The sequence below is a fragment of the Arvicola amphibius genome, chromosome 13, assembly GCF_903992535.2.
Source record: "Arvicola amphibius chromosome 13, mArvAmp1.2, whole genome shotgun sequence".
Classification (NCBI taxonomy): Eukaryota; Metazoa; Chordata; class Mammalia; order Rodentia; family Cricetidae; genus Arvicola; species Arvicola amphibius.
Window position 1 is genome coordinate 23,361,144 of NC_052059.1, and position 20,250 is coordinate 23,381,393.

A 20,250-nucleotide genomic window follows, 5' to 3' on the forward strand; every position below is an offset into this window, starting at 1 on the left:
TCTGGTCCATTTGTAGATATCCTTGCCTGTGTAAGTTGGTCAAAGTTTGGGCTTCCCTGTCAGTACTTCACCTTCCAGTGAACGATTGCTCTTTAACTGAGATACAACAATGAGAGATTCATGACACAGAGTAGCCCTTGGTAACAGTTTCCACGTAGATAATATGCCTCCTGTTTTCATCAAGAAGTTCTAAGGTGTTTTAAAGCACTATGACTCTTGTCTGTGAGGAACAGCATGTCAGAATACATAAACGATAGAGAAGCCTATCTACTTCGGTCTAGATTTCTAAAGTTGGCTTTCAGGTATTTTTCAACATCTTTTGAGGTAAAACTAATGGTAACTTTATTGTATTATTTTTCTTCTTGGTTCTAAATTGATTACAACTCCAATAAACACACGTTTAAATCCCATCTCATATCAGGCTTTCTCCAAAGTCAGATCACGTATTTGAAAACAAAATATAGTAGAAAAAAATGTCCAGTGAGATTTTAGAGAGATAAATTGCATGAGAAATGAAGTGATGTGTTTAAGAAAATGTTCATTAACAGACTACGGGATCTTAAATTAGAAGTATTAATTTATTTTTCTTAGTAACTTTTTCCAAAGTGAACAATACAGATAGGTAAAAATTAGATGTATTTTTTTTTACTTAGAAATTTTTTTGTGGACATGGAAGCATAAATGTGTTCCCTTTTTATAATTTTCTTATATTTCCAGTTTCTGAAAAAAACAATACTAGACAAGATACTTCAGATATATTCAATAGAAAGTATTCTGTGTTACAGTGAATTAAGTTTTCAAAATTAATTATACTTTTCTATTGTTATGCAACAAGATATTACTAAATCTGTATAACTGTGAAATAGTATGATTTTTAAAAATCACAGTTAGATCAGCTGTCATTACTAATATGAAACATCAAGTATTTCTTTAATTTTTCTTTAAGGCAAGATTTCACTCTATATCTTCTGATAGGTTAGATCTAACTATGCAGATGGTTTGACCCCAAACTCCCAAGCGCCTTCTCCCTCCTGGTCCATAGTGGTAGAATTGTAGACTTGTTATACCATGTCTGGTTATTTAATTTCTATTAAACATAAACTCTTGTGAATAGTCACATATTAATCCATAACATTTATCTTGTATCTTGGAGAGAGTTATTCTCTCTTTTTTCCTATTGTTCATGAATTTTTATGAGTAAAATATTCCTTTTACTAATTAAAAGTACAATAAATGAGAAGAAAAAATAAAATGTGGGGAAACTGAACATTAATACCTTTTGTACTAATATAAAACTTAAATACTTTAGCATGATAAGTAAAATTCTTTACTCAACATGTATGAATTTAGTATGAACATGGAAAAAAATTCTTTAATATGGAAATTATACACATTTTTATTACTTACCCATCATTTAATTTGTAAATTAACATAGAAAAATATTGCTGCTTTGTTTCTGAGTAAGGTCTGATGTAACCCAGGACAGCCTTGAAATCACTATGTAGTAGGCAAGGACAACCATGAACCCTGATCCTTCTTTTTCCCCAATTGCTGGGATTACAGATGGGCATGGCTCATCCAGGGCAGGCTCCAAAGACACAGAAAAACCCTGTTTCGAAAAACAAAACAAAACAAAAAACAAGTTTTATGGAAAACACTTGCTATAAGTTTCTTACAATGGAATTTTGATTTTCGTCAAAATTCTCTCAAAGGACAAATCTGACCTGTACATTAAAGGTTTAATTCATGCTACCAGAAATTATCTGTAACTCAGCGAAAACTAAGGAACCAAATATTTTTGTTCAATTCTCAGTTCTTTATTTAGTTTCCAGGATCAAATATCAAGCACTTTAATATTTGAGGCTCCTGACAATGATGTATCTCCTTCGAATTCTAGTTGCATGTTCCGGAATGACGATGACGGCCAGGGCATTGTTCTTACATTCTTAGGTCCCACATCTCTGGTTCATCTTTGTGTGTTTGCCCTGGGAGGTTGTTTGTGATCTTCCCCTGAAGAATATTATTCCACTCTTGCAGGATCTTCGCCTCTTCCTGCAGGGCGACTTCCTCATCCTGTAGAGCCCCATGTTCTTCTCTCAGTGCCTTGTTCTCCTCCCTAAGAGCCTGCTCTTCCTTCCACAAGGCCTGCTCTTCCATCTCCAGCGCAGCTCCCTCCTTTTTCAGAGCCTCCTCCAGCTCAGCAGTCATTTCATCCCTCATCAGAACTTTCTCTTCCATTCTGAGAGCCCTCTCCTGGTGCTGGAGAGCCTTGGTCTCTTCATGCAGGGATTTGATCTCCTCATGGAGAGCCTTTGCCTCATTCTGGAATGCTTTCTCTTGCTGTCTGAGAGCTGTGATCTGAGCCTCCATGGCTCGGTTCTGTTGCCAGTAGGACTTTCTTTCTGTGTTCAAGGCACTGAGTTCTTCCTCGGAGAGTTTTGGGCTCTCTAAAATCAACCTTTTCACTTTCCAGAGAAGCTGGTTCTGTTGCCTTAGGATACGATTCCTTTCCCTGATGAATTGGTTGTCCGTTCGAAATGTTTTATTTTCTCTTCCTAAGGCTTTGTTTTCCCCCCAAAGGAATTTGTTGTCTGTTCTGAGAGCCTTGTTTTCATCTCTCAATGCCTTATTTTCTCTACAGAGGTTTTTTTCCACGTCATGAGATTTATGCTTGAGTTTACTTTGATCTCGGATACAAGAGAAACAAGAAAACAATCGCAGTATTTTCCCTTTATGTATTTGGTTGGATCCAGAGACATCCATTGCCTGTCTGTTCACTACTGATAATCCCAAGAGAAAATGTCCTAAATCTGTTCATGCAGTCTTGGCTGTCTGTTGACTTCTTACTGAATAATAGAGTAGATATGTGTTCAAAGCTCAGCCAGGTGCGCTGAGGGAGAGAAAAGGAAGGGAGAGGTAAAATTAGACCCACTATTAGGTTGATCTCACTAAAGTTGTAGTTAATTTTAAACACACATAAATTAGAAATTAATCATTTATTCTATGTAAGACATTACATTGAACAAGAGTAATGAATTAAAATGTCTGTGTTCTCAAGCTAAGCAGATTTTTAACCAATATTAGTGTTTTATATTATTACCTATTAGCTATACTAATTAATTGTCTTTAAATGCAATGACTGCTAGTATGGGAGCTTACTATTCCCTAAAGAATGTTTCTATTGGAATAACTTCTAGTAAAAAAGAAAAGAAAAGGATGGAGAAGACACTGAAGATACTTTAAGGCAATATGCACTAATGGTTACAGCATTTAATTAACTTAAAAAAATAAGTTAAAGTTTGGGGCAGCCAGCCTTACTTACATTGCTGTGTTCTCTGAGTGACTTGTAAGCCCAGTTTCTGTTAGTAAAAGAAAACAAATAATCAACATTTTATGTCATCTATAGTGATGTCACTTAGTGTTAACATTAGTAAAGTCATTGGCTACATATGACTTTGGCTTTTTAAGGTATGTATTTTAGGAAAACTAAAAAGCTTATATTTAATGTATTTGTTATTAAATTCATGTATATATAGTGCTAGCTTGCATATTAGTTATTAAATTTTATTTTAACCTAATACTTGTCATCATTAGACAAGTATTATTTTTTACTGGCAAGTATTTGTATTATGTTATTCATAAGTAATAAACAACTTTAATAGTTGAGGGTACATTAAAATTTAAGATCATTGCTTAATAATCTGAGTGAGGTAAATTTATATGTTAAATAAGTATACCTGTTAACATTTTAATTCTAGAATCCTATCCAATACAAGTATCACCATGGAATGATATTTCAATTTGTATTTATTACAAATTGTAGTATTTTCAGAACAGAAACTTAGAGTGATAAACATTGTATAAATATTTTATATGACAGAGACTATATTTTAATTCTTTAGAAATTTCTCATTGTATTTATATTTATACCTTAAACCTTTATATAAAATGCATTAAGCCAAAACCACTATATCCACACTTGAATAAAGGTTTGCCAACTAATTTTACCAGAATCAATAGTAATTTTTTTGTGATTAACAGGATTGAAAAATATTTATACCTCTGATATTTTCATACTATCTAATTTAATACAGAATGCAACTGAAAACCTTAAAAATATGTACTAAGATATGCTGTAAAACTAAACAAAGACGTGTGAAGGTGAAAGTTCGAACCTTTTAGAGTATCATTGTCAGTAACTCAATTGAGAATGTGTTTACTTGAAATCTGTGGTAGCTTATTCTTTGTGCTATTGGTTCTGTTTCTGTGCTCCTGGAAGCTGCAGGTTCAGGAGGAGTTCTGCAAAGCAAATGCTTATAATACTGTGATGTCTGCACTTTTAGAACAAACAGAAAAACTAAAATAAAGTTACTCTTGTCCTTGATCTATTGAAAAAGCAAAATACAGAATTTGGTTTTATTTACTAATTCAAACTACATCAACGGTTTATAGGTTCTTCATGGTTTTACACACATACACACACACACACACACACACATATACACACACACACACACATATACACACACACACACACACACACACACACACAATGTGGCATGATGAAATAAAGTTTAAAAAGTAAAGAAACCAGCCTCATAATTCATCATTTCCTTCAGGTAACAAAAGTATAGTCTGAAATCAACTCTAACAAGAATATGAAAACTGTAGACTAAGTAACTAATGCACTAAAGATCAAAATATGATGATTAACAATCAAATCTAAAGATGAAAAAATAAATCATCAAAAATAATAAATTAGACAACTGTTCTATCATTAAGTTATTAAGTAATAAGATTATTTAATAGGCTTATTTGACATCATTCATCATGTCAACCAGTAAATCATAATGATCTTTACAGGATAACTCCAAATTGTTTATATTATATGTGTGTGTGTGCGCGCGCGTGCGCACGCGTATTTGTATGAAACTATAGTATAAGTAAGTTATAAATTGGGTGAAAAGAACACACTGAAAGAACACATTATATTTAGTTATGTTACCCAGAAAAGAAATACCAAATAATCTCGCGCATATGAGGATGTAAGGCAGACACTTTAGATTTATGTCCTTAACTTGCCATACCTATGTAAGTGGGAGGAGGAAAGATAATACTAAGATGCTTGAAAGGCATGTGGAAAACCTACTAATGTATGTTCTTCATAAGTTCATATTCAGCAAGGGGCGGGGGGTTAAAGAAGGGAAGAGTGAGAGCATGGGAACCTTATTCATTTCGCTGCTTACTAGAAACAAGAACATATTTACTCCAGTGTCACTGAAGTCAATGGCCTCTTCTCTGCCATTGCGTTTCCTTCACTTTATTTTATAAAATATGCTTTCAGTATTTTTCTAAAATTATTGATTCTATTTTGGACAAATTTATTATTTCTGTCCTCTGTATATGAATTATAAATTTCAGAATTTTTAACTTTTGACAATCTTGATGGTCTGTCTGGCTATATAAATTCCTTTCTGTTGTATTACAAAACACTCTGATCTGAATTAGCATAAATGAGGGAAGGATTCATGTGACTCATGCTTCTATGTCCTCCTCATCACTAAGGCAAATCAGAGCAGGAACTCAAGCAGGAATAGGAAGAAGTAACCATGAAGAAAGCTGTTTCATTCTTGTAGGCAGAGGCTTCTTATTTGTTTCCTGGCCACCCAGATGCAAACAATCACATAGAAACTATATTAATTACAACACTGTTTGGTCAGTATGCATATTTCTAGCTAACTCTTACATCTTGAATTAATCCATAATTCATGGCTGTGTTAGCCACATGGCTTGCTATCATTTATTATTGAGGCATTCTCTTCTTGCTTCTTCTGCATCTGGGTGATGACTGCAGACTGAACCTTTCCTCTTCCCAGAATTCTCCTGTTCTGCTCATCCTGCCTATACTTCCTGTCAGGCTACTGGCCAACCAGTGCTTTATTAAATACAAATGACAAATGTTTACATGGTACAAGACCATTTTACCACAGTACTGCCTTGTTATGTTCATGTTTATCTTAGAAGGAATGGAGCTACTCAGAGGGTACTGGACCCTCCTATATCAGTGAATAATCAAGACAATCTGACATTTCTAGAATATACAATCTCACAGCAGATTCAATTTAAAGTGAATCTGACATTATGTTTGAAGTATCCATACTATTCAATAATACATATTGGCAGAAAGTTCAGACAAAAAGTATTTAAAGAGATTATAAGGGACTAATGTTTACTAATGTTTGTTTGTTCATAGTTCGTCCTTGCCCTTTTTATTTTTTACCTAAAGCTAAATCTTTTTTCATCTATATTTAGGTGGAAAACACTGAGCTTGGAAAGTAAGCATCTTAAAGCATGCATGCAAAAGCCACCTGTGCCAGCTTCAGGTACATGTGTTAGCTTGCTGGGTCGTAAGTAATCTACCCTTTGCAGAAAGCAGTCTGCAGTCTTCCCACCTTTTGCTTGCTAAGTCCCGAACAGTTGGTTCTTGTTTATCAGATCTCAGCTGGGTTCTGACAGCAGCTGAGACACACAAGTATGTCTTGTAGAGCACGGAGCACTGCAATGTCTCAAACGGCTCCTTGTAAGCATTTCTGAAGTCTCGGTATGTGTGAAGTGGATGACCTGAACTTCTCCTGGCAGCATAAGTGTCTTTGTTTAATTTTCTGCAGTCCCACAGTAAAATATCTCTTCTGGGCCTCAAGATAAATTCACATGTAAAAATATCATTGGAATAGACCACAACCACAACCTAAAACCTAAGACATGGTTCCAAACCTTCTATGTTCGGGTATTCCCTAAATTGTTGCTACACATTATTTTTGCCATATGAATGAGATTATCTAGCAAGTACATCACCTTAAGCCATCTCTGAATTTAATGGGACAAAACTGCAGTTGTCCAAATGACATACAGTACCAGCATAACATGTAGTCAGAATGTTAGTGGATATTAATTCTACAATATACAAAACTAGTAGACCATACACCTTTTGAGATACAACACTCCACTTTTCCAAAGTAAAATGGTTAAACTTCCCTCAGGAAAAGAGAATATTATAATTAAAATCGATAAGAACCCTTTCTTTAGAACTCTGTCCTTGAGGGGAAAGACTGGGATTAAATTCAGACATAGGAATGAGAGTGCCCTGTTCTACAAGAGTCAGTATTAGGAGCACTAAGCCAGTACTAAAGTCCTTAGTGAAAGAAAGAAAACCATTTGGCATTGTTTTAATGTTTCCACAGGCCAATCAACAGCAGGCTTTCATGTGCTGGGTGTTTGGAAATGTTCACACTGACTGAGGTTGTGAAGACAATGTTAGACATGTTACAAAGAAATAATCCCTTTCAACCCCCAGGTCCCATGATTGTTTTTCCAAGTAACACAAAAGAAACCTATAACTACTAAAATCAGCCACTTAAATTTTACTTATGTTCAAAGGACTATTTCCTAGAGTTAATGAAAACAAAATCCAATCACAATGATGGTTTGCTTAAGTGATGATCTAATTATTTTATAGAAAATTACCTTCCTTCCTTAAAACAGCATGAAGCTGCCAAACCCACTGTTGTAGTGTGGAGCCTCGTGCTATTTGGCTTCTGGGCTCCATCTGCGTCTGCCTGCATCTGCTTTCATCCTCCTCAACCTCCTCTCCAAAGGAGCAGAGAGAATCTGCAATTCATGTCGGGGCACCCAGCCAGAATAGAAGCTGCCAGCAACATCAGGTTTTGTGAGAAGAATTAAGTTACTTAAGCATTCTCTGCAGCATAGCCATGGTGCTGCTGGATGCCCGCTTATGCAGCTTGAGTCTGTATTTCCACCCTGCTGCGAAAAGATAATTTAGAAGTGACAGTGTGAGGTTATGATGTGATTTGGACATTTTACGGTGACCTAGCCTTTTCAAGTGTTCTTCTCACTGTCTGTTTATGTTGATAGTAAATTTTTAGCCCCACCTTTTTTTGCCTGCATTGGTTGAGGGGATCAAACAGACCCAAATATGCGAATAGGATGCCCTTCCCTGTTCCTCTTTTGGTAAACCATTAGATTCCCTGCTTGCCTCCTTATTTGGCCATTTCCGCATGTCTGACTCATCTTTGTGGCTGACCACAAATTCTGTCTTTGGCTACACTAACAAATGTAAAGTTTAATCAGGACTTACTACGGCATTCTATCTAGGACCCCTCTTTTTTCCTAAAAAACAATTTCTATAGTGTTACCTGCTGCTGTTTCTGTCATATTCAAATTCAGTCACTCCCCCATCTTGCTTAATAAAAGATGTCTTTGTCTTGAACGTTGGTGTTCAAATGTGGTCCCTGCTTAATCTGCGGTCCAGTACTCACAGGCCCTTTAAGTCATGATACTGTAACTTGGGGAGCAGAATGTGAAAAACTACACAAATTTCTTTGACAAGGGTTTTGTGGGTCTAGGATTATCCTCAATAATTCATTTCCCTAAAGACGAAAAGCGGTGATATGTGTCTTTCCATTTATCCCTGAACTTGAGCTGTTTTTTTTTAACTCTCTGCCTTGAAAATTAAAAGCATCTAAAATCTCAGAATATAAACAATAAGAAATGTTTGTATCCACAAATATTTATTTGAAGGTGTCAATGAGTCAATATATATGAAATATTTTTAAAATTATGAAAATAGTTACAAGTATCATGCAGGACCCTGTCACAGCTTTCTCTGTCAACCTAACAGAACACATGGTAACTTGGAAAGAGGAAACATTCTTTGAGCAATCACTGAGATCAGATTGGTCTAGGGCCCTTTCTGTGAGTCACTTCCTTAAGTCCTCCTCCATTTAGCAGCACCCAGTTCACCTTAAAGCAGACCTACGTTGCAGGAAAAAGGTCCCCGAGTAACTCTGGAGCTAACCTGTTAGGACTGTTCCACCAATAATTTGCCTTGAATTCCTGGGCTTCACTTTGATAAAGGAGTGTAGCTGATGCATGAGCTAGAAGCCATGCTCAGCTTAAATGCAGTGGGGAAGGGGCTTGGTCCTGCTGCAACTTAATGTATCAGACTTTCGAAACTTTCCATGGGAGGCCTTTCCCATTGGAAGGACGGGTGAGGGGTAGGCTGGGGAGGGGAGTAGGGGAGAGGCAGACAGGACTGTGCATGGAATGTAAAATAAAATTTAAAAAGTGAATTAATTTTTTGAAAAACGTACTGTATCCTGTAAGCCAAATAAAGACCTTTCCTTCCTCAAGTTGACTATGATCAGAGCTTCATTAAACCAACAGGAAAGGAAACTAAGACAGGGTCTTTTCAGCTCTCATCTTAAAATAAGAAGACTAACAAAAAGAAACATATTTTAAAGGCTTATGACATCTTTGTACTGTGAAAAAAGTTTTCATAAGCCGTGTGAGCCTAATGTTAAAATTACCTTTATAAATTTACATCAAAATTCTATCTGTAGACTAGCAGAACTGTTTTTGTAACTATTTGTCAGTTGGCTACTAAAGTATGATCAGATAGATGCCTAGAATTTTGATGATAGCATTACTCTATCATAGTCTGTGAGTCCTCCAATTGGTTACATTGGGGGCTTTATGTTCTGGAAGCATTAGTTCAAGGTACATAACACGTGGACTACTTCCATTTCCACGTGGCCACTAAGTTACATTCCCACTGATGCTTCATTAAAAACATGAATCTTCAAGATATTAAAGAGGAAAAGACACTACTAATTATGAGCAGAAAAGTAACAAAATCATCCATAACTACTAAATTTTAAAAAGCAACAATTTGGCATTATTTTAATTTTCCATTAGAACAATGGTTTGACACCATGTTGTTTAAGTGAATGGGTTTTGCTACCTGTATCATTCAGGGCCTATTCCAGTCATCGGTCATTTTTACAGTATAACTGTGAATGAAAATGCATTTTCTTTTTCATTGGATATACCAATGAGTATCATATTCATTTTCTTTTTATAAATTAAATTTTACATTATTTCTCTTTCTTTTGAAAAATAACTGAGATCCTAAAACATTACTGTTAAGTAAAACTATCAATATTAATATATTTAATATATATTTAATTATTTTACTGGCCAATGACCAATGAATTTCTGGCCCACAGAACTATAAATTCTAAGATGATTGAATGGATTTCTTTCTCAAAGTTTTTAAAAGTTTCAATCAAACAATGACTGTGAACAAAATGTTTGAGCATTTCTAAATATTCTTTTGAAATTATTTCCATGCTATAGATTCCAAGCCAGAAAGAATCCTTCACAGCACTATTCAGCTCTCTTCTTTCATTACAAAATTAAAGACTCAAATTTTACTATTTAAGTCTTAATGAATGTGCAGACCAGTGGTGAGTGCTAATCTAAATCACTTGGTTAAGGAAATTTAAATAATAAAGATCAATTGTATTAAAATCTAACTATTCTCAGCCTTTCACCCTTAGTGAGCTTTTATGGAAAAGGAAGAACAATGGGCACCTTTCTTTTGAAATTTATGCTTTTGTCCCTTCTCATGTCTGTCTGTGTGTGCTCTTGTGCTTTTGTCCCTTCTCACGTCTGTCTGTGTGTGCTCTTGTGCTTTTGTCCCTTCTCATGTCTGTCTGTGTGTGCTCTTGTGCTTTTGTCCCTTCTCATGTCTGTGTGTGCTCTTGTGCTTTTGTCCCTTCTCATGTCTGTCTGTGTGTGCTCTTGTGCTTTTGTCCCTTCTCATGTCTGTCTGTGTGTGCTCTTGTGCTTTTTCACCATTTCATTGGAGTAAGGAGGAGGCTGCTTGATGGCTCCTGGCCGCTTAGCCCCAAAATAACGACATAGAAACTGTATTAATCAAGTCACTCCTTGGTCCATTAGCTCTAGCTTCTTATTGGCTAACTCTTACATCTGAATTTAACCCATTTCTAGTAATCTGTTTATCTCCACGTGGCTGTGGTTTACCAGGTAAGTTCTGTCCAGCTCCAGCAGAGCTACATAGCTTCTCTCTGACTCTGTCTCCTTTCTCCTAGCATTCACTTTAATTTTCCTTGCCTATCTATGTTCTTTCACCCTATCACAGGCCAAGACAGTTTCTTTATTCATTAACCAATAAAAGAAAAACAGACAGAAGGACCTCCCACAACATTTCATTTTCTTTTTTCTTTGTCTCTTTGTTTTCTAAAGAGGATTGGATGGATGGATGGCTAGCTGGCTGGCTGAATGAATGGATGGATGGATGAATGGATGGATGGATGGATGATTGGATGGATGGATGGATGGATGGATGGATGGATGGATGGATGGATGTGAGGGTTGGATGGATGTGCTGGTGAGGAAGATCTGGGAAGTGACAGAGGAATGGTTAACTATTATCAGAATATATTGCATGAATTTTCATTAAAATATAATTAAAATTCACTGGGAAAAAAGAGTACAATAAAACTAACAAATTTTCTTTAGTGAAATTCATTTCTTTGTTTAGATAAATCTTCCATGTAGCCTTGGTTTGCCTCTTACTCAATAAGAAGGCCAGATTGGAAATAGTTATTTTAATTTTTCTATCTCTAAACACTGAGTGCTGAGTTTACTGACATGCAATACCATATCAGGAACAAAACTGGTAGATTTAGAGTATTTATAATACACTAGAACATAGGTGGTAGAGAAAGAAACACTTGTGTCTAGTATATTTGTAACTTACATAAAAAGGGTTGGAAAAATGGAGAGACATATTAACAAATGAATGAAAAACTTATAATGTATAGTAAAAATAAAAGTGCCTTCAGTATAGCATTGGCAAATCCAGATGATTTTAAAAATAAGAGAATCTAACATTCTCCCTTCATGGGAGGGACCTGGTGAACATTCATTGAGCATCTTATATGACTTTAGGTCATATAAGTGGGCAGCCACAGAACCTTCAAAAATCTCAGTTTTCCCACAGAGAGAACAGATTACTTCTTGGAATGTCCTGGAAAACTTTATTTCGGTTGATAAAAAATATTTTATTTCTTTCACATGGCTAAAATTCTGCTAAGACCTTTCAATTTGTATTGTTTCTTTCCTTGTTTTTACCTAAATAAGAAAAACAAAATTCTTTCAGTCCTTGCCTTCAACAATTTATCAGACCTTCCCTCTAGCTTAGAAATCCAGCTACATTTTTATGATACAAAGTGCTTGTTTATGGTTCTGAGATTCTCGTGATATTCCAGTGTCTTACACATTAAACATTTCTTTAAGAAAAGTGGAGAAGTAACAAAGGCAACAATCTGGAACAAATGAACCTCTGTGAGACAGTCAGGTAGAGAGATTGGTGGTGAGGAAAATGGGGCCATTTGAAAAATACAAAAGCACATAGAACATTCTACATGAATCAAATGTGATGTCTGGTTTATGGTAGGAATGTGAACAGAAGTTCCAGAAACATTCGTGCCCTTATCCACATACACACACTACACATGTAAATAGCCGTAATTGTGGAGGTTTTAGACTGCTGCCTCTCCAGACAAATTACCACTTCTTTTGGTCTACTGTACATTATTAGCAACATTCTTTGCACAGCTCTGTTTCTGTCTTAACATTCTTGATACTATCAGGCAAAACCTTCGGGAATATATTAACAGAATGTTAGTGTCAACCAAGTAAACAGTTAACAAGGCTGTCGATGCATCTGAAGCCTATAGCAGAGAGTTACCTGCAACCTGCTATCTCTATCAACATACTAGAAGACTGTCTTCTTGATTATGATGTTCTTTGTTCTGTTACTGGAAAATTTTCTGAAAATGTTATCACACTGGGATGTGAATTTGGAGTCACTTAAAGCTTTGTGCTCAGGCCATGGTCACTCATATTTGTCTCCCAAATAATTTAGCTGTTAGCCCCTTTGAGGAGAGAGTTCTGTTCTTACAGTTAGAACAACTAATTGAGAGACTTCAGTATCAAACAGAAAACACCCAGGGCATACTATTAACTAAGGACTCTGAAGACAACGAGCAGATGGCACGTAAGGATAGCTGAGCAAGCAGGTGCAGGGACTCACCTGGAATACACTAGCACTGTCGGAATGCTTGTAGGCTCGTGCAAGGAAAGAGCAGCAGTTCTGGTAGGAATTGAAGAAAAAAGTTTATTTAATTAATACAACTTGACAAAAATTAATAAATGCAGGAAACAGTGAGGAAAATTAAAGGCGGCAAAAAAACCTCTAAAGAAACGTGTTCTGGCTCCCGGACTAGAAGACTTATGTACAGTATGTCACCCTTACCTAGAAAGGACAGTAGATTTTAGCTACTGTTTTTAGCTTTTACATAAATTAATATACTGTTGTGCTATTTTAACAATGTAATCCTGTCTTATTAAAAACAGTCATTCTCATATTTTCTGCTTCTCCTATTTCTTATATACTTACCATACATGCTTCCTATATTTCTGTTAGTGTGTCTTTAGAGACAACAAGGATACACAAATTTCTGTGCTTGTGTTGAAGAAAGTCACCTGTAAGTCTGTTATTATAACCAAAGAAAACCAACATCTTCCTCCCAAAGAGTGATTGCATTAAGTTGAACACTTAGGAAAAATAGAAAAAAATCCACAAATGCCTTAACCTAAGAACAAGGATCTTGCTATTTGTGCCAGTTATTGTTCTGTTTCTGAGCTTGTACAGGAGAACTATGTAAATTAAGAGAATGTAGCTTTATTTACAATACTTATGTTTTTAATCTCAATATATGGAAATTAAATTCTTGGAAACTGATCTAAATTAGCAATATTATGTAAAAAGGTTCAAATACAAAAGTATATGTGACCTTGTGGTTTGATAAAAAAATTATGAAAAAGAGCTTGATTTTTTTCATTACTCAGATAAATCAATTGTAATACTTAGTAGCACTGAATTGTGTTCCGAGACTAGAGTCCAGAGAGTTATTTGACATTGAAAAGCTCTTTACTGAAATGATTGTTTAAGCCTGCTTTCCTCTTATATGATTACATAAGAAATACATTATATAGAATCATACTAAAATTAAATAGCTAAAAAACAGAGAAGTATCCTCATATATGTATATATGTATATGTATATATTGTATATATGTATATATATATATATACATATAATAAGGTAACCATACATATGCTTTTAAATATGTAGAATGACATTATAAATTATAGGAAAATGAATGAGATTTATAGCAAGTAATCCCTCTCAATTTTTATGATTTTATTGCTAAGCATGCTCACGTGCATGTGTGCACACACACACACAAACACACACATACTATATATATATATATATATATATATATATATATATATATATATATATGGCTGGTCCTGCAGCTTTTGAGTGTCCAAGAAACATCCAAAGGCTTATATTAATTATAAACTGTTTGGCCTATTAGCTCAGGCTTATTATTAATTAGCTCTTAGAACTGGTGACTGCTTCTCTGCTTTTCCTCTTCCAAGGATTCTCATAGTCTGGTCCCCCTGCCTATACCTCATTAAGCCAATATGCATGACAAATCTTTACAGTGTACAAAAGCATTATTCCACAGAGCATGGAGAAAACTTCAGTCATTGATTGTTTCTTGCACTTTATTTAAAATGGAGCCTCGTGAAATTTCCCCTAGCTGTGTTGGACTATTTTTGTACCAGAGGTTTTAATTTTAATTAAATTTTAATTCTGAACTCTCATGGCCCAAGGTATATCAAGGCTCAGTGGTTGTGCCTAATGAACAACTCTATCAAAATATCATGCTTAGAATAACTCTAGAAACAATTTAGATCTACTAGCATGAAGATTTAAAAGCATAAATATATCCATGTAAAGATTGCCACGAGTGAACACTTATATTAAACAGTGTATAATGATAATGAGTTTTCAAAGAGATGAGGGAAAGGCAGGGAAGAAAATGACATAACTTTCTGCCAAATTGGCAAATATGCCCACATGATTTTAATGGTTGGTAATAATTTTTAATACTGCATAGAACAAAACTGACCATTTTAATTTAAGAAGAGTAATTTGCTAATTCTAGTGGGCATGTTTTTGATGGCTTACTGCATTACTGTTATCTGGAGGATATTTTAGGAAACAAATTGAAAGGAAGCTTTGCAGTTTCACATGTGAAAGTCTAACAGATAGAGTAAGGATTTATCAGACACAGGAATTGTGACAGGTGGTTATCACAAAGGCTTCATAGGAGATTTAAGAACGTCACATGGCTTTAGTATAGTGTTTGGCTGCTCACAAGTTATCTAGAAAGAATGCTTCTTATAGCCATAGTGATTCCCAACATCAAATCTGAATAAAGCTGTAGGATTATAAGCAAAGATATACACATTATAAATAGAATGTTGATAAGGTAGAGCAAGTAGGGCAGAAAAGAGGAAGACTACACTTAGAACTATGAGAAGGATTAAATGAACGTAGCTGATTAGCACAGTAAATAAAAAAAAAAAACCTATCCAATAGGACCACAGAACAAGAAAGACACAGGCTTAAAGGGAGATTACACAGAAGAGATGATTATGAACAACCAAAGTACAAATTTGAAAATTGAAAAAATGTTGGCTACTTGTTAATATTTTCCATGAAAAAAGTGTAAAGAATTTGTAAATGTGAATCAAAATGAGTGAAAACGTAAGAAACTTGAGCAAAGAGAGACGGTCTTAACAGTAGAAGAAAAGTGTTCATAAACATTTGATATAAATGTTAGGAAATATAATATTGTAACTCTAAAGCATTCTTGAACAGCAATATGAATGAGGTGATTGCTCTCTTTCTGTCTGTCCTCCTTCCCCATTCGTTTCCCTTTCCTTTGAATCGTAATAAGTGTCTATGTCACCCAGTTTCTCTCTTTGATTTCTATCAAGAACAGCTATGATGGGGGTATCAGTTTTCGAGATCTTGACTTTCCTAAGTGATCTTTGATAATAGTTGAATGTTGAAATACTTTCCACACCTTAATTAAGCCAGTGAGGAAACAGAACACAGAAGGTCTAAAAACTTTAGAGAAAGGAAAGGACAAGAATAAATTGTCCTCCTTGATATAAAGATTAAATACCTTCTTTCTATCTTACTTGGATATACATCTTAAAAAGACTTTCCAGACTATGAAACAATAAACTTTCATTCCAGCAGATTCCTCCAGGCTTCTTATGGTGTTTTGATAATTTTAGGATGTAGCAGGATAGAAAAAGCCTAAACGTTATAGCAAAAATTTCCCATTATCCTTTGTGGCAGCTTTAACCAATGGGATTAGTTTTAGTGGACATTTCTGAAAGTTTAAAGGTAAAGCATTTTGAGGGGGTCCATATTAGCTACCATGGAGAGATATAAACTTATGGACTCCATGGAACATCATTAGGAGTCACAACTAAAAGCCACAATGTGGAAAATCAGTGCTACTGAGACTGATTCCTAAGATCAGATTTTTTTTTAAGATAAGGGGATGCTGTTCTTTGACATTTCTTCAATACCACAAGCAGGTCATAAATACCTTTCCAAAGCAGTACACACTTCCTGACATCTCCTCTGATACATAGACTCATCATTATGCTACCACTATTATTATTTATTATTTATTATTATTATTATTATTATTATTATTATTATTATTTTATAGTGTTATTTTCTAAATACTTCAAAAGGAAAAATTATACATTTTCTAAATATAATTCATTCTTTTATTTCTTCAATATATGGTAGAAAAGATAAGTGAGTCCAAGACTTTGAAGTCTGAGTTTGGTATCTTCCACACAATTCAAGGAAAAAAAAAAATATATATATATATATATATATGTGTGTGTGTGTGTGTGTGTGTGTGTGTGTGTATGATAATTATTTCATGTTTATATCGTGAATGAAATATAACCAAATATCAGCTACAAATGTTTAAAATTTATAAGAAAATATAATTCTACATACTAGTATGTTCTTCTTTGGAAGGTTTCTTTATTAAGGCATATTTTACAGTCCCTCACCTTTCCTTTAATTATACCCTGTCATTTAAAGTAGTAAATCTAGCAGGCTTCTCAGTCTTCTATTGAGTATCTTTACTCAGATGCCGGATTTTGATATTTAATAAGTCAGCAACTTAGCATATGAGGAAATAAAGTGGGTGAAGCAGTTCCTGAGGGAACAGGACCATAGAGGTGTATCATATGCACCAGAGAAACAAAAGCAGACTCCAAACTAAGTAAATCATAAGCTCATAGGAGAAAAAATATACAATACCTAAAGATAAAAAGAACATTTTGAGGAAAGACTGAGGTTGTTCTTATATTCATATAAACAACTTGGTATGGGTAAACGACTGTTCCCTCTGTTTATCCCTTGGCTTGCAGTATCCTGTTCAGCACCAATTATTAGTGTTGGAATTCTTACTTGTCATGTTTCTGGGATAGAACACCTGACAAGAAGTGACTTTGGTAGGAGTTATTTGAGCTCATGGATTGAGCGTACTCTTCATCATTATATATGGAATGCTTGTGATTTTCATAAAAGTAGATGGTTTAATTTGGACTCCCCATATCTTGAAAAATGCAAAGTTGAGAAGACAGGAAATGAAGGTTCCTCTTAATTTATACCTCAAGGCACAAACACAAGTAGACACCCCATCTTCTCCAAATTCCAAAATTGCCCCAAACAGAGTTACCAGTTGACTATCCGTGTTTGCAAATCCATGAGCTTGCAGGTGATAGCTTATCTAAAATGATGACATATGTTTTCATTTCACCATATGTTTCTATGTAATACCACCACAGAGTTCTTCCCTGTCCTAACAGTTCGTAGTAGCATCTGTATATTTCTTGCTTGCTTTGACCTCATTATTTTACCTATAATGCAATTTTATTACTATAATTGGAAAACATACAAAAGTAAGCATTAAATATACACTGTGTATTGCTCATACTTCCAAGTTCCATGAAAACAAGGGTTTTTCTGTTTTGATCATTTTACAATTCACAGTATAGACTAGTTCTAAGTGTTTTTTAAGTTTATTAAATTAGCTGCAGAAATTTTTTGTACGTAATATAACACTGAATATTGAAAACACTAACATGTAATGACAACATGAAAAGTATGTCAAATGACTTAAATTTTTTAAATTTAGTTTCTTTAAATAAAAGCTTAAAGACTTGTTCAGTTGAGACTATTCTATTTCTATTTTTATTTAATCACTATCACATAGACTACTTAATTATTTTTCAGTCTTGTTGTTCTTCTTATTAGGTTTTTGGCAATTCTCCTAATTTATTAATTATAGGAAAGGAGTTCATTAGTAACTTTAAATAGTAAACATCACATTGAAGCATTTCATAATTAAAGAACAAATTCAATCATTATAAATATATATATGTAGTTATCTACCAACTCTATTTATTTTATATCATTCTTAAATATCCAAGCTGTATTATGCAAAATAGCTGTTTTGTAGGTGATTAAACAGAAGCATTTTCTCTCAATGGTAAGAGTATGCAATTGCAGGGCTTCGTGTTTGTTTGTTTGTTTGATCGGTTGGATGCTTTTTTTTTAAAAGGGGACAGAAAGCTTGCATCAAGTCATAGCAGCATTTACCTGTCACAGGCTAGGGGTACACCACAGACTAAAACTGATGGCCCTGTGCATCTGTGCACCCAGCACTTCATGGCTCGAAGCCACTACACTCTTTTCTGCATGACCAACTGACTAATTGCAGTACTTGGCCTTTTCTATTCTCTCCAATTAATGCAATGCACAATTGCACATAGCAACAGAGTCACCCATACAGAACAGAATCTGGGCCAGAATTAGGCTCTAAATCCCAGAAGCACCTGTTACAAATATAAAGTGTCCAGATGGTCTAGTCTTTGCGGGAAAGTGTCAAGCACTGACTTATCTGTCTTTCTTACTTCTGGTTTAAGGTCAAAACCATGATCGGTTAGAAGCAGGGAGCCAAATACAAATCAGAAAAAGAAATACCTAGGATTACTCTAGAAACTTCGCAATTTGTTTATCTAAGTCTTCAATGCCCAGAGGAGCTCATTGTTATCATTTTCCAAGCATGTGAATGGGATTAGCCTGTGATTACATGGCAGGCTGCAGTATAATTAGATAGATTTATTTAAACACAGCTGTAAATCATAAAAAATTGTGGACTATTTTGTGATTGCAAATTCATCACTATGTGTATTCAAACTTCAGTCTTCAATCAACTTCATTGTTTTGATTTGTTTGAGTTTCTAAAAAAATGCAAAATAATACCTTACTCTAGGTCAGTTTTTTTATTGTTTCATTTATTTCTGTCATGTACCAAAGAAATGATATTATATTGAGACATGTTTCAAGTAATTCTCACTATAAAGAGAATATGTATTCTTCTTTCTTCTCTCAGTGGCATAATATTTAAACGTACTTTTGTCACCTGAACTAATATTTATCATATCAATGCAAATCTTGGTAAACCACCTACATAGTTGTTGCCTTATAAAAGAAGTTAATGAGTATTTTCCCTTTGTATTATGAAACCTGAAAGACTATGATAATTTTCTCTTGGAATTAATATCTCATGCAATTACCCTATAAGCAGTGAAGCTATTTTTATGAATAAACACCTATTTTCTTCACGGTAAATAATTCTCAAATATTGCAACCAATAAGAAAAATGACAATTATTTTCCATCTTCAGCTCATGTCCAAGCCCTATTAATACAAGTTATTATATGCATACACATGCATGGATTCTATATGAAAACCCTTATTAATGATACAATTAAACAAACTCAAGTGCATATGCATTTTATTCAGTTCTGAAGCATAATTTGTTAAAATTACTTATCTGTGACCTTGCTGTACCTGATTAACTTGCTCTAAAATATCAGGAATATGAACACTTTTTTAGGCATATTCCTTGTTACTTGTGATAAATTTAAAGTAGAAAAGGCAATCAGGCCTCACAGACGCTTGTGATGAAATACACATGACAGGTATTAGTTTCATCCCCAAATTTCCACTGAGTTAGTAAGTAGGAAAAGTAGTCAAGATTTATGCATGCCTACATGAAGTTGTCTGAGGACCTAGAATAGAGAAGGGGGTTTCTAACATTTTTTTTTCTCATGGTTTATTTTTTTTATATTTAAAAATTTCCATCTCCTTCCCTCCTCCTCCCCCCTCCCTCCCCTCCTCCTCCCCCTTCCCTCCCCTCCCCTCCTTCTCCCCCTTCCCTCCCCTCCCCTCCACCCATACCTCCCCTCCCTCCCTCTCAAGGCCAAGGAGCCATCAGGGTTCCCCACTCTATGCTAAGACCAAGGTCCTCCCAACTCCCCCCAGGT

At 34.8% G+C, this 20,250-nt stretch overlaps 1 protein-coding gene across 1 annotated transcript; it reads right to left on the reverse strand.

Annotated features, from left to right (window-relative positions):
* Positions 1-1,938: 1,938 nt before the first annotated feature.
* LOC119800327 (coiled-coil domain-containing protein 70-like) lies at positions 1,939-2,763 on the reverse strand. Its single transcript, XM_038310463.1, has one exon. It carries the CDS (start codon positions 2,761-2,763, stop codon positions 1,939-1,941), a length of 825 nt encoding a protein of 274 aa, XP_038166391.1.
* Positions 2,764-20,250: the final 17,487 nt, after the last annotated feature.

What these genes read in the sequence shown, in the direction of transcription:
- LOC119800327 (XM_038310463.1), bottom strand. Translation starts at nt 2,763, where the DNA reads ATGGATGTCTCTGGATCCAACCAAATACATAAAGGGAAAATACTGCGA.